Source organism: Balaenoptera ricei, chromosome 5 (assembly GCF_028023285.1).
Source record: "Balaenoptera ricei isolate mBalRic1 chromosome 5, mBalRic1.hap2, whole genome shotgun sequence".
Lineage (NCBI taxonomy): Eukaryota > Metazoa > Chordata > Mammalia > Artiodactyla > Balaenopteridae > Balaenoptera > Balaenoptera ricei.
Genome location: NC_082643.1, coordinates 105,057,884 through 105,072,932, shown reverse-complemented (window position 1 = coordinate 105,072,932; position 15,049 = coordinate 105,057,884). Strand labels below are relative to the sequence as shown.

At 47.2% G+C, this 15,049-nt stretch overlaps 1 protein-coding gene across 4 annotated transcripts in view; it reads right to left on the bottom strand.

Annotated features, from left to right (window-relative positions):
- Positions 1 to 15,049, bottom strand: part of SLC2A9 (solute carrier family 2 member 9) — a 233,560-nt gene that overhangs the window by 197,955 nt on the left and 20,556 nt on the right. For all 4 annotated transcript variants that reach the window (XM_059924186.1, XM_059924182.1, XM_059924183.1 and 1 more), the window contains one exon: positions 7,098 to 7,258. In XM_059924186.1, the coding sequence (XP_059780169.1) occupies positions 7,098 to 7,258 (161 nt within the window). The remainder of the gene's footprint in view (positions 1 to 7,097; positions 7,259 to 15,049) is intronic.

The following is a 15,049-nucleotide window of genomic DNA, read 5'->3' as shown; positions in this document are numbered from 1 at the left end:
ATCCCCAGCAACTACACCAGATCCCGGCATATGCAGGTGTCCCAGATATATTTGCTGCATAAATGAAGGGAATGAATGGAGCCCAACTTACCCCACGTGGCCCAGCTCTGATCTGCCCTGAATCTCACTTTAGCAGTCTATGGGCTGGAGAGCTGCTGTTCGCCCGAATCCACGTCCAATAATGTTCCTGCTTGGACAGCCCAGCCACATACTAATTGAACAACTTTGGGCAGGTTTCTTACTCTCTCTCAGCCTTGATTTACCCCTCTGTAAAATGGATATAATAATGTCTATCTTGTTAGGCTTCTACGAGAATGATTTATGTAAAGTGCTTAGGATGGCACCTGGAACATATTTAGAGCTTCAATTAATTTAAAAAGAAATAAAATAAGCCCATGGTGATAGCTAACATTCACAGAGTTCTTATGATGTGCCAGGCACTGTTTTAAGTGTTTTATACTCACTGAAGACCCTAGAAGTCAAGTAATCTTGTTACCCCATTTCTCACATGAAGAAACAGATCTAGAAGTTAAGTACTTGGCCAAGGTCACATGCTATTAAATGGGAGATTTGGCATTCCAGGAACCAGGATACTAAGGCCACTCACAATGGTGGCTGCCATATTTATTCACAGCCATTCGTCTTTCAACAATCATTTATTCATTCAACTGACATTCATTCACTCAGCACATGTGTGAGGGTGGATTGGGTGCTGAGCATCATTCTAGGCTCTGGCACACGGCCACGAACACGGCCAAGTCCCTGCACAAGTAAAAATAAAACATATGTAGCATATCAGATGGTGATAAATGCTGTACAGAAAATGGAAGCAGGGAAGGGAGTGTACTTTTACACAGAGTGGCCAGGGAGGGCTTCCCCAAGAAGGTAACACCTGACCACAGACTTAAAGACAGTGCAGTGTGTGATTTGAAGAAAGGGCAGACGTGAGCCATATGGACACTGGGGTACAGCAATCCTGGCAGAGAAGAGCCAGACGTGGGCTATTTCAGGAACATCAGTGAGGCCAGCATGGCTGGAAGCATTGAAGAACCAGAGAGCAAGCAGTAGAAGGTGAAGGTGGAGGGGAGTGGTAGAGAGCTCATAAGGGGTTTGTATGCCACCAAGAGAGCTTGGGTTTCTACCCTGAGTGAGATAGGCAAGCACTAGAAGATTCTAAGGAGAGAAGTGTCATGGCCTGACCACTTAGCCTTCTGTGTCAACCCTGGGCTGTAGGGGTAAGTGTGGGAGCAGGGAGACCAACTGGGAATATTGCAATAGATCAGGCAAGTGCTAATAGGAATTTGCACCGGGATGGTAGCAGTGGAGGGAGTGAGCCAGTAGCGGCGGAGGGAGTGCCAGATCTTGGTGTGTTTTGAAGACTGAGCTGGTGGAATTTGTTGATTGTGATTTATAATAACAAAAATATACACAGTCTTTGTCCCTGGTTTCCAGCTCACACTTCCTGAAACCCGTGGAAATTCCCAAGTGATGAGAGCAATGAGGGCATCTTTTGTTATAATATTTAGTCACTTGTACTCAGTTCCTGAAATTGCTTCAGAGCCATAAAGATGAAATAGATGTCCTGTTATTCATAACAAGCCCCTTTCCACCACAACTGGGTTTATGTCAATGAAGTGACTTTTGGGAAGGAGCTAAGGGTGGGGGACTGTTGCCAGTGGAGCCAACCATGTGATCAGAAGATTGAGACTTTCAATGCCATCCCCAACCTCCAGAGACAGGAGAGGGGCTGGAGATTGAGTTCAATCACCAATGGCCAATGACCTGAGCAACTGTGCCTATGTAATAAAGCTTCCATAAAAACACAAAAGGACAGGGTTTGAAGAGCTTCCAGGTTGATGAACACGTATAGATTTGGAGAGAGTGGTGCACTCAGAGAGAGCATGGAAGCTCCGTGCCCTTTCCCCATACCTTGCCCTACCCATCTTTTCCATCTGGATGTTCCTGAATTATATCCTTCCATAATAAACCAGTGATCTACTAAGGAAAATGTTTCTCTGGGTTCTGTGAGCTGCTCTAGCAAATTAATCAAACTGGAAGAGGGGGGTCATTGGAACCTCTGACTTATAGCCATTGGGTCAGAAGCATAGCTGACAACCTGGACTTGCAATTAGCATCTGAAGTTGGGGCGGGGGCAGTCTTGTGAGACTAAACCCTTAACCTGAAACCCAAGGCAGGTGGTCGTTGGAACCTCTAACCTATAGCCAGTTGGTCAGAAACACAGGTGACAACCTGGGCTTGTGACTGGCGTCTGAACTGGGGGAGGGGACAGTCTTGTAGGACTGAGCCCTCAGTCTTGTAATCTGATGCCATCTCTAGGTAGATGGTGTCAGAATGGAGTTGAATTATAGGACACCCAGCTGGTGTCTGGAGAATTGCTTGATGGTGTGTGGGAACTCCCTTCCCGCCACACATGTTGGAAATTGGGGTTCAGAACCCCAAATACTGATGAATTGGATAGAGGTGGAGAGAAAGAGAGGAGCCAATGATGCCTCCCAGGGCTTTGGTCTGAGCCCCTGCACTAGATGTGATGATGTATTTTGTGCTATGCAGGGGATGTTAAAATCACATTCAAGTCTGATTTGAAACATTTGCAAATTGGGCTGCACACCCTCTAAGCAAGTTCATCATATTAATATATTCCTTCCCAAAATAACCCCCAGCATGACAGTATCCCAGTGAGGATAGAAACCTTATTTACAGATAATTCACAAAGCTGACTCACTCAGGTTCAGAGACAGGGATTTTAATCATTGTGTTTCCATATTTTTCCCAGGCATGACATGCAGCAGAACAAGGGGGGCCAGCACCATGCCGTTTCTGAGAGCAGAACTCCAGCGCCCCCTGGGAACCCCACTGCAGACACCGGCTTCACTGTTTTGAGCTTCTCCAGGGGTGAAGAATCTCCCCAGTGCAGCCCAGGTCATCAGCTCTTGGCAGAAGAAGTCAAATTCAAGGAACAGCAATAGGATAATGAGGAGATTGAAGCCCATATCCTTGAGAAATGGCCAAAGGGACTGGGGACACTTAGCCTAGACAAGAGAAAGCTCAGAGAAAGTGTGAGAACTGCTTTCCACTATGTTACGCTTTAACATGATGCACAGGACCAGGGTCAAGTGGTGGAAGATACAGGGAGTGCTATTTCAGTTTGGATTTGGAAAGTTGCAAAGTACTTTTCATTAAGTCCTAGTGAAATGGGGGAAACTCTAGAGATACTGGCTCCTACCACTTACCCTTCCAACAGTTCTTTAGCCTGACCAAGCCTGTAAGCCAAGATGGTATCTAGTTCTACCATCTGTCACCCTCCTCATGTCTGTCTATTTCTACTTATCCAGTTTGAATTCCAAGGTCCATCATTTTAAACATTCATACACCCTCAACTCCTTGATCCAGTGACCCACCCCCTTCATTCTATGTGTCTGACAAAAACCCAGCCCTGGTTAGATCTCAGCCTACCTTGCACATGCGTACAAAACTCATCTTGGCTGGGAAAAACACAGAATTATGTTGACTGGTCTCACTTGAAGTTCATGACCACTCATCTCCAGCAGACTTTAGGGCCCCCTAGCAACCATTCTAGAGTTTCCTGGTTTGTTCAATCTCCTGGTCTCCTAGGGGACTATTTCTATATCTTCTCTCTCTTTTAATCCCCTTGTCCTGTTTCTCAGCTGATGACCTTGCTTCCTCTTCCACCAAAAAAGCAGAGGAAATCCGAAAAGACCCTCCACATGTTCCTTCCACGTGGACGGACTTACCTGCATCTGCGCCCACACACTCTGCCTTCCGTCCTGTTTCTACAGATGGATTCTCCCCACTCCTATCTGAAATAGATTCCTCCAATTACCTACTAGTTCCCCACCCACTCCAACCTGCTTGAGGATATTGCTTCAGCGAGTTTCACCCCTTGCTCCTGACTATCCATTTTCCCCTCTCTGCTGGAACATCTCATTAACATGCTGTTGTACCTCCCATCTTAAGACAAAATACAAACAATTCTCCTGATCCTACGTCTTCCTCCATTTATCACATCATTCTCTCTGTTCCACTTTATAGTAAAACTCCTCAAAGAGTGGTCCACGCTCACTGTCTCCAGTTCTTGTCTCTTTCTCTCTTAAACCCAAGCTAGAGACTCCAGGAGACAAGGAACCTGCATCCCTGACACCAGATAACGGGGGTGGCTCAGCTCCAGAGACGGTTTCCGGTTCCTTATGCTCCCCTGTCCTCATTCCTCTCCTAAATCACAGATAAGCCATATGCCTCAGCCAGGATCAATCCCATTGCTGGACCTGCTGGTGACCAGGACCACCTGACTCCAAGGACCCCCAGCTCCACCCAAACTTCCCTCCAAGTCACCCATCTGGGCCCCTTTCTTTGGATCCCATCCCAGCCTTAGACATTGAGCTCAGCCTCCTCTTCCTCCGGGACAGCCACCATCAGAGACAAAAAACGAGGCATCAGGATGCAGTTTCCATCCACACCACATGATGGGAAGAGTGCAGCCTTGTGGTCTAACAGACCTGTGTCTGAATCAGGTCAACCCCATTCTTTGTGACCTTGGGCAAGTTGCTGGGCCTCTCAGGGCCTCTGGTTTACAATAATACAGAGAGTTGTAAGAAGTAAATGATGTACTATATGTCAAGGACTGGTCTATAGCTGGAGGTGAATAAATGGTAGCCAACTTCTTTAATTTTTGCTCCTTTTCTCCCCTACAGAGTTACTATTCAAGCTGAGACTCAATTCAACTTTTACACTCATAATGATGAGTTACTATTCAAGCTGAGAATCAATTCAACTTTTACACTCATAATGATGAAAAAAGGAATTGGCAGCTCCTTGGGGTATGACAACCAAAGCCCTTGGATCAATCTCTCTCTGCATCCTAGGACTCTTCCATCACTTAGAAATTTAGTACTTTTCAAATACATTTTCTCTTTTGCTTTCCTTCTGTTTTGTTTTGCTGCCATGTTATTGAGGATGGTAAAGCCACTTTGATCACCTTCATTTCACACGCAGGAAAAGTGCTGGCTGAGAGGTGAGAGGTGGCAAAGTCCCACATCACACAATTGGCAAGTTGGGGAGTCAGGACTTGCTGGTCCATGACATCCGATTCCAGTGTTCCTTTTCCTGTACCAGCTGCTTGGCTTCAGAGCTTTCTTCTGGGGCAGGCTTGGGGCATAAGTGCCCACGGCCAGATATAAGGTAGGTATGTGTCACAGGCAATAGTGTCTGGGGCCAGGGGTGACTCCATCTACTGGAATAGGCAAGAGGACTTGGGGCCACAGGCTTAGCAACAGTGCCTTGGAGACCCTGGCCAGTGGTGCCAGTCTGGGGGCCAGCTGGTCACTTATCCGTTGTCAAATAGTCAAGGATATTCCAAGACCATTGCCAGCAGGACACTAATTATGATCTCCTTGGCAAGTGGAAAGATCACGGTGCCGTGGCTGACGTGTGTTGGTTCCTACCTGAGCTCAGGCACTGTGTGAGCTGGCTGAGTCTGGCCAGATGCTCTGACCTTGCTCAGTTCCCATTCTCCATCGATAGACCCCACGGAGTCGAAAGAATTAAACAAGAGGGTGTGTGTGAGTGCCTGAAACATTGGGGGACCTCAGAAAACGGCAGCCCTGACTCCATTCCACGATCGTTGTACCTCCCGTGTACTGAGTTCTCATTGGCTACTGCCCTGGAAGTGACCTTGGGGACACAGAGAATGTTGGCAGCTCCTCTACCTCACTGGGGTACCACAGGCCTTTATGAGCATCACATGATGTTTTCAGCTGGCCTCCTGCCCCAGCCTATGGAAAGGCTGCTCTGAACCCCATCGGTTCTAATTTGGGGATGTGAGGCTGAGTGTAAAGGAGTGGGCAGCACCATTATTAACACTGTTTTTGTAGCCCCAAGGCCGGGGGAGATTTCCTGGGGTCTGATGAATCTCTTTGCTAATTCAGGTCAGTGCAATATGGAGATTTGTGGAGTCCCTACTATGTATGGGTGTCAAGGTGATGATGAGTAAATAATATGGTAGATAATAATAGCTTCTCTTTATTGAGCTACTGCTAATGGGCCATTCCCCCTCCATTAATTTTCTTTAGCCCTTACAGCATCCCCCGCAGGGCAGCAACTATTGACTCCATTTTATAGGTGACGGAACTGAGGTTCAAATACATTAAATGACTTGGCCAAGCCCACACAGCCAGGACGTAGAAGACTCATGATTCAAGTTCACACACGATTGCTCTAGAGACTACTCTTTCCATTAACACCTCAGTGTCCCCCAGGAAGTTGCCATGAGAAAGGACATAGAGAAAATGTTTGGGGGGAATTTACTGATAACTCAGTCTTATACGAGAGAAGGCCTCACGTAAAAAATGAATGAGGAATGAAGCTCAGAGGTAAATTGGATCCGAGTAGAGGGGACGAGGACTGGGAATTTCAACACGAAATTGATACTCACTGCAGCCCTGTTTGTAATGGAAAGGATGTGAAATAACCTGAATGTCTCTCAATAGGGAACTGGTTAAATAAGTTATCATCCAGTCATACAACGGAAGACTGTCTAAGCAACTGATTTTTAAAAAGCAGATCTATCGGTACTTATGTGGAACAATCTCTAAGACACTGTGCTGACTCTTCTCCATTTGCTCCTGTAAATGGATCCCTCCCCTCTCTCCCTGCTCTGCTCTGTGCCCTGGGAGCTGGTCCTCCTGAACTGCACCAACAAGACTCCTGAGTTTTCAGGCTTCCACTTGGGTTTGACCAATGAGGGGCACCAGCAGCAGACTGGGGGGCAGGAGGAGAGAGGAGCCAGGGTATTTCTTCCTAGCTCCGCCCTGTTTGGACAGTAGGGTTCTGACATAGCCTGGCGCCTCTACAACCTCAGCGGCTGCCTGTCAGCCCATCGCCCATGGATTCACTTCTCCTTGGCCTCCGGTACCCTATTTCCGCTCCTTGCCCTTCTGGCTTTAAAACTTCTCCAGTTGGACTGAATGGAACTCTGTTGCCTGCTGGGATCCTGGCTCTGATACAGACATATTTATGAACATTACAGAAGGGATCCCCAAACAGAGATGGCCCCCACTGACCTCCCAAGAACCTTTCCGATCAACTTCACCAGGAACGTCCCCACGAGTCCACCAATGGCGAATATGGACACGGTCACAGACCAGAGTAGAGTCAGAGTATCCAGGTCTATCCGATGTCCATGCCTCCTCTCCCACGACTCATTGTAAAAGGTCTTGATGTACTGAAAACAAACAACAAACCATGTTATTCCTCCGTCCCATTCTGCCGTCCTCGAAGCCAGCCAGTTTGTAAACAAAACAGCTTTTATGGAGCACTGTCTTCATGCCAGGCACTTTGCTAAGCTCTCTTTGAGCTTTATTTCGTTGAATCCTTCTAACACATTTTGTGGATGCGCCCTATTTTTACGTCCTTTTGCAGATAGGGAAACTGAGGCTCAGAGAGACAAAGTGACTTGCTCAGCTAAGTGGCAAATCTGGGAGTCAAACTCAGATCTGACTCTGAACTTAGGGGAACCACAGAGCAGAATCACCTCAGGAATGTGGTTAAAATATACGTACCTAACATAAGAGAAAATATTTACCACCTAGATAGGTAAAGATTCAAGACACACAAAAACACCAACCATAAAAGAAAAACAAAGTGCTCATTTGGATTTACAAACTTTTTTCAGTATTTTTATGTTTAGAACATACTTTTGTAAGATATACCTTGTATTTATACAATGTACTGTTGTGTAATTAAGAATTTGGCTGGCCTTTCTGGAACCCAGCAGGACCCTATGGGACCTTCCCGGGACAGACCCCTCCCCCAGAGCCTCTGCTGTAGCCCTCTCTGAAGGACCTAGATAACAGTGTCAGATGCACATTTCCTGAGTTGTTTTACAGATGCTAAAACCCCTACCAAATGGAAGACGTTAACGACTTGATGACCATGAGCACGTAGCCCCAAACCTACAGGTGCCAAACTGGCACAAAAACAGAAATATAGATCAATGGAATAGGATAGAAAGCCCAGAGATAAATCCACGCACATATGGTCACCTTATCTTTGATAAAGGAGGCAAGAATATACAGTGGAGAAAAGACAGCCTCTTCAATATGTGGTGCTGAGAAAACTGGACAGGTACATGTAAAAGAATGAAATTAGAACACTCCCTAACACCATACACAAAAATAAACTCAAAATGGATTAAAGACCTAAATGTAAGGTCAGACACTATCAAACTCTTAGAGGAAAACATAGGCAGAACACTCTATGACATAAATCACAGCAAGATCCTTTTTGACCCACCTCCTAGAGAAATGGAAATAAAAACACAAATAAACAAATGGGACCTAATGAAACTTAAAAGCTTTTGCACAGCAAAGGAAACCATAAACAAGACAAAAAGGCAACCCTCAGAATGGGAGAAAATATTTGCAAATGAAGCAACTGACAAAGGATTAATCTCTAAAATTTACAAGCAGCTCATGCAGCTCAATAACAAAAAAACGAACAACCCAATCCAAAAATGGGCAGAAGACCTAAATAGACATTTCTCCAAAGAAGATATACAGATTGCCAACAAACACATGAAAGAATGCTCAACATCATTAATTATTAGAGAAATGTAAATCAAAACTACAATGAGATATCATCTCACACCGGTTAGAATGGCCATCATCAAAAAATCTAGAAACAATGAATGCTGGAGAGGGTGTGGAGAAAAGGGAACACTCTTGCACTGTTGGTGGGAATGTAAATTGATACAGCCACTATGGAGGACAGTATGGAGGTTCCTTAAAAAACTAAAAATAGAACTACCATACGACCCAGCAAACCCACTACTGGGCATATACCTTGAGAAAACCATAATTCAAAAAGAGTCATGCACCAAAATGTTCATTGCAGCTCTATTTACAATAGCCAGGACATGGAGGCAACCTAAGTGTCCATCAACAGATGAATGGATAAAGAAGATGTGGCACATATATACAATGGAATATTACTCAGCCATAAAAAGAAACGAAATTGAGTTATTTGTAGTGAGGTGGATGGACCTAGAGTCTGTCATACAGAGTGAAGTAAGTCAGAAAGAGAAAAACAAATACCGTATGCTAACACATATATATGGAATCTAAGAAAAAAAGAAAGGTCATGAAGAACCTAGGGGCAAGACGGGAATAAAGACACAGACCTACTAGAGAATGGACTTGAGGATATGGGGAGGGGGAAGGGTGAGCTGTGACAAAGTGAGAGAGTGGCATGGACATATATACACTACCAAATGTAAAATAGATAGCTAGTGGGAAGCAGCCGCATAGCACAGGGAGATCAGCTCGGTGCTTTGTGGTCACCTAGAGGGGTGGGATAGGGAGGGTGGGAGGGAGGGAGACGCAAGAGGGAAGAGATATGGAAACATATGTATATGTATAACTAGTTGATTCACTTTGTTATAAAGCAGAAACTAACACACCATTGTAAAGCAATTATACTCCCATAAAGATGTTAAAAAAAAAAAAGAATTGATCGTGTTAACCCCTGTGACTCCGCCCTGTTACCTCACCATCAACCAATCAAAGAACTGTGCACGAGCTGATCACATGCCCTGATCACATCCCCTCACATGGCCTTTAAAAATGCTTTCCTGAGACCCATGGGGGAGTTCCAGTGTTTTGAGCACTAGTTTCCCGGGACTCTTTGCTGGGCGCCCTGCAGTAAATGCTGCAGTTTCCTTCACCACAACCCAGTGTCAGTAGATTGGCTTTACTGTATGCAGGTGAGCAGACCCGAGTCCGGCTCTGTAACATTTCTTCCTGGTTCGTGAACAGTAGCCTCTAAACCCTTGGGATTTCCTGGATAGGAAATGTTGATGACAGGAGTGTCTTTGTTATCCACAGAGGGGCTCTCGGACCCCACCTGATGGCTTATGCAAGTGAGATACCCCAGTTTGGGGGCTGGCCGTGCTGGAAATACCCACCATGTGGCTGGCACTGGGGGGAGAGCTTCGAGCCAGGTGGTGGCAGCCCTGCCTCCAAGGAGGGGCGGGGGACTGGAGATTGAGGTGATCAGTCATGCCTAGGTAATGAAGCGTCAACAAAAACTCCAGACATGGAAGCATGGTGAGCTTCCCTGGTGGACAGTACTCTGTGAGTTGTTACACATTGAGGTGCTGGGAGGGTGATGTGTCTGGATGTCAAGGGGAGAGAACTCCAGAAGTTTCATGTTTGGGATGCCCTCCCTGTAAGTGTCTCTTCTTTTGTCTGCTTCTGATTTGTATCCTTTTGGCAATAATAAAGCTGTAATTGTTAGCATAGTGCTTTCCTGAGATTTTTGAGTTGTTCTAGCGAATTATCAAGGCTGAGGGGCTAGTGGGTGCCCCCAAATCTGTAAGCAGTTGGTCAGAGTTGTGGGCAGCCCTGGGATCCCCAAGCTTGCAGCTGGTGTCTGAAGTGAGAGCAGTCGTTAGAAGACTGTGCCCTTAGCCCGTGAACTTGGCCTACCTCTGGGTAGTCAGCATCTGAAGGCATCACAAACCTTTGCTCCAGGCAGTCTGCTGGGTGCCAGGGAAGCAATGACCAGCATTGTTTGCAAGGACACTTTGACCTATAGAATCCCATCCGTTGTCCTTTTTGCTAAACCTCAAAGCACTTGCCTGAACTGTGGGCCAGGACTGGGCAAACAGGCTCTAGGTGTTCCCTCTCTATTTTTGGAATCAGCTCTAAACTCTCCCTCCCAGCCACCTTCCTGTCTGTCCTCCCAGCCATAGCATTGCCTGTTTACTAGCTAATTTCTGTTTTCACTTAGGCCTCCTATTCAACACACTCACTTAGCTCAACTTTGGTCCTTCTGGGTGACTCTTTTTTTTTTTTTTTTTAATTTATTTAATTATTTATTTATTTTTGGCTGTGTTGGGTCTTCGTTTCTGTGCAAGGGCTTTCTCTAGTTGCGGCGAGCGGGGGCCACTCTACATCGCGGTGCGCGGGCCTCTCACTATCGCGGCCTCTCTTGTTGCGGAGCACAGGCTCCAGACGCGCAGGCTCAGTAGTTGTGGCTCACGGGCCCAGTTGCTCCGCGGCATGTGGGATCTTCCCAGACCAGGGCTCGAACCCGTGTCCCCTGCATTGGCAGGCGGATTCTCAACCACTGCACCACCAGGGAAGCCCTGGGTGACTCTTCTTAATGTCTGCCCCAGTGGTCACCCTGCTTGAGGCTGGCTGCTCTCTCAGGCCCTGGCTATGTGCCCGTGGCTCGTCCTGCAGCCCCAAGCACTGCACAGATCTCAGCAGGAACGCATCCAGGCCCGCCACTCCTCACCCACGCTCCTCGTGATTGATTACACCCGAGCCCCATCCCATTTGGGCCCATCCTTGTCTTCGTGGGACCCCTTTGGATGGAAGTCTGGGCTCCATATCTTCCACTGAGGCTTGGACCTTTCATTCCTTTAGAATACTGCTTCCAGAATCTTCCTGTAGGCTCTCCAGACATCACTCATGAGCAAGAGGAATTTTGATTCATGCTCTAGGCTGACACATCACCTCACCCAAGCCACATCAGCCCTGCCTGCCCGAGGACGGGCACCCACCTTGGCTCCCATACAACAGCCCTGGGAATAAGACTCTGATGTCTCCATCCAGCCCTCATCGGCCTCTCAGGCGAGATCCAGACCCAGGGGGCCCGCAGGCACCAAGGGGACATCTCCCACGACAGCTCTGGATTATCGTAGCAGCACTAACAGAACAGATCCCAGGCAAGAAGCATTCTCCTACTAAAAGTCAAGGCTTAAAATGGCTTAAATATGAGGCCATTTGCCAGGTTTCAGAGGAACCCCTTTAGCCTGCATACATGACTGCTTGAAAATTCAGCAATTATCATGTTTCATTTGATTGGTATCTAAATTAGCTCTAGATTTTGCATAGCCTTTTACAAGGGCTCAGAATGCTTTAAATAGATAGGTAAATAAGTAGATAGAAGATGATAGATGGGCTTCCCTGGTGGCACAGTGGTTATGAATCCGCCTGCCAACGCAGGGGATCTGGGTTTGAGCCCTGGTCCAGGAAGATCCCACATGCCACGGAGCAACTAAGCCCATGCGCCACAACTACTGAGCCTGTGCTCTAGAGCCTGTGAGCCACAACTACTGAAGCCCACACGCCTAGAGCCTGTGCTCCACAACAAGAGAAGCCACCACAATGAGAAGCCTGTGCACCGCAATGAAGAGTAGCCCCCGCTCACCGCAACTGGAGAAAGCCCGCGAGCAGCAACGAGAACCCAATGCAGCCAAAAATAAAAATAAATAAATTAAAAAAAAAAAAGGATGATAGATAGATAAGTAGATGGATGGATAGATCGATAGAATTTTTAAAAAACGGTACTGATGAACCTAGTGGCAGGGCAGGAATAAAGATGCAGATGTAGAGAACAGACTTGAGGACGCAGGAGGGGAAGGGTAAGCTGGGACGAAGTGAGAGAGTAGCACTGACATATATACACTACCAAATGTGAAATGGATGGCTAGTGGGAAGCTGCTGCATAGCACAGGGAGATCAGCTTGGTGCTTTGTGATGACCTAGAGGGAGGCGCAAGAGGGAGAGCATTTGGGGATATATGTATATATAGCTGATTCACTTTATTGTACAACAGAAACTAACACAACATTGTAAAGCAATTACACTCCAATAAAGATATAAAAAAAAGAGATGGATAAATTGATAAATAGAGAAGTAGGTAGACGGACAGATTAGATAGATAGATAGATAGAACTATGCCAATTAGAATTAGTCATTGGAAACAGAAAAGATAAAGGTTTAGACATGCAGCAATAAAAGGACAAAAGAGAGAAAAATATTAGGAATATAACGTCTGTAGGAAAATTCACCACTTGTGGATTGATTGTTCATAAAGCCAGCCAGCTCTCTGCCAGGAGGTCCTAATGACAGCAGGCGTCCACAGGGGCCTCACCACTTTCCTGGAACCTTTAGCACAGCGATTAGCAAACATGGATCACTGGGCTAAATCTGGCCCACTGCCTGTCTTTGTAAATAAAGTTTTATTGGAACACAGCCCTGCCCACTCATTTACATATCGCCTATGGCAGCTTTCTCACTACAGAGATAGACTTGAGTAGTTGGGACAAAGGTCTTATGGCCTGCAAAGCCAAAAACCTGCAAGAGCTCTAGCAGATCAACTTAGTAGAGCAGAAAAAGGGTACACCTTCGAGTTAGGCAGACCTGGGTCAAGTCCCTGTCCGTGTGAATGTGGCAGAGGCAGCACTAGAATTTTCACAAAGGGCAGACTCACAGCTGGCAGTTTGGCTGGGGGGTGAGGAAGCCTAGGGGACTTGCCTTGGAACTGAATTTTCACACAAAGAACTTTTAAAAAATCTTAAATTTATCCATGTACTCATTCAGCAAATATTTATTATCAATGCTTACTGTGTGCCAGACCCCATTCTAGGTGCTGGCACTGTAGAAGCAAGAAAACCATGAAGCCCATGTCTTCATGGGGCTTACTTTCGAAAATGGGGGAAGAACGGACAAGAATCAAATAAATATATAGTATCTCAGGTGGTGTTATATTCTGTAAAGAGAAGTAAATTAGGGTGAGGGGCTAGAGAGTGATAGAGAGGTGCTGCTGGGATGGGCTGGTCGAGGAAGACGTCTCTGAGGAGGGGACATTTGAGGAGGAGCCAGAGGTAATTGAAGGAGAGAGCATAGGACTATCTGGGCACATCTGGGAAAGAGTGTTCCAGGCAGAGGGAAAAGCAATTGCAAAGGCCCTGGGGTGCCCGAGTATGGGTGTGTTTGAGGAACAGCATTGGGGGAGGGGGGTCTTGTGGGGGCAAAAGAGGGAGCAAGGGGGAAAGTGCTGGTGATGAGAGCAGAGTGGTCACCAGGCGCCAGGCCCCCTGGGCTTGGGGCCACAGCGGGCTTCTGGGCTGTTTTCCAGGTGTGATGGGAAGCCATGGAGGTCTTGAGCAGAAGCACAGTTTGATCTGCCTTAATTTGTAAAGGGTCCCTCTGGCCTTGGGTGGAGAATAAACTAGAGGAGCCAGAGTGGAAACAGGAAAACCAGGTAGAAGACCCAACGGCAGGCCAGGCTGGAGACCTACTCGGGGGCAGCTGCCAGGGTACTGGCCACTGGTTGGTGCAGAAACCCTGAAGCTTCAATGTCTGAAGACAATGAAGATTCCTTTCTAGCTCCTGCAATGCCTAGTGTGTGTCCTACAACTTGTCCCCGTGCCATCTGGGGGAAGAAAGAACTGAAGAACATTCTGGAATGTCCTCACGGGCCAGGCCTCCAGTGTCTTATACTCACTTCTGCTCACATCCCATTGGCCAAAGTTGGGCAAGGGCCATGTGTGGATGCCCGAGGTACCTGGGTGTCCTCTTCCAAATGGGGCATGATAGGTAGTCAGACTCGGGGGGCTCCTTGAAAGCAGGGTGCACAGGACCTACAGTCATTTAGGGTAACTGTGTTGACGAGAAACAAGTGGATATATTAAGAATGGGGCTAAGGGCTCCCCCCACACACACCAGGAATGCAGACACATTAACCTCCCTGGGCCTCGGTTTCCTCATCTATAACAGGGGTTAGTTCTGGCTCCCTTGGGGACTGTAATGAGGATGAAATCTGATACCGTCCCTAATGGGGCAGCGCAGTCGGTGCCCACAGTGGGCATTATTTTCATCATCAGCTTTCCAGAAAGTTTCCAAATATCTGAGGCGAGAGAAACACGGAATGCTTGTGAGATGCAGCCGGGTGGCGGCCAGGGCCAGCGTCAGCTACTGCCTGGATTGTTCAAGTGGTGAAATTCCGCCTCGCCTGAGGGTACACAGCCTTGGCCTGCAGTCCCTCTCCTCCTCCAACCCCCCCCCGCCCGGACCCGGTTATCCCACCACTCAAGAGGTGAAGCTGGTGGGCAGGGGCCTCAGGACCCTGTGTCATCGCTAAACCAGCATCCCTTCTGCTGGGTCAGTGCCCTCGCTGTGACTTATTTTCATCAGCACCTCTGGCGGCAGCCTCTATTCAC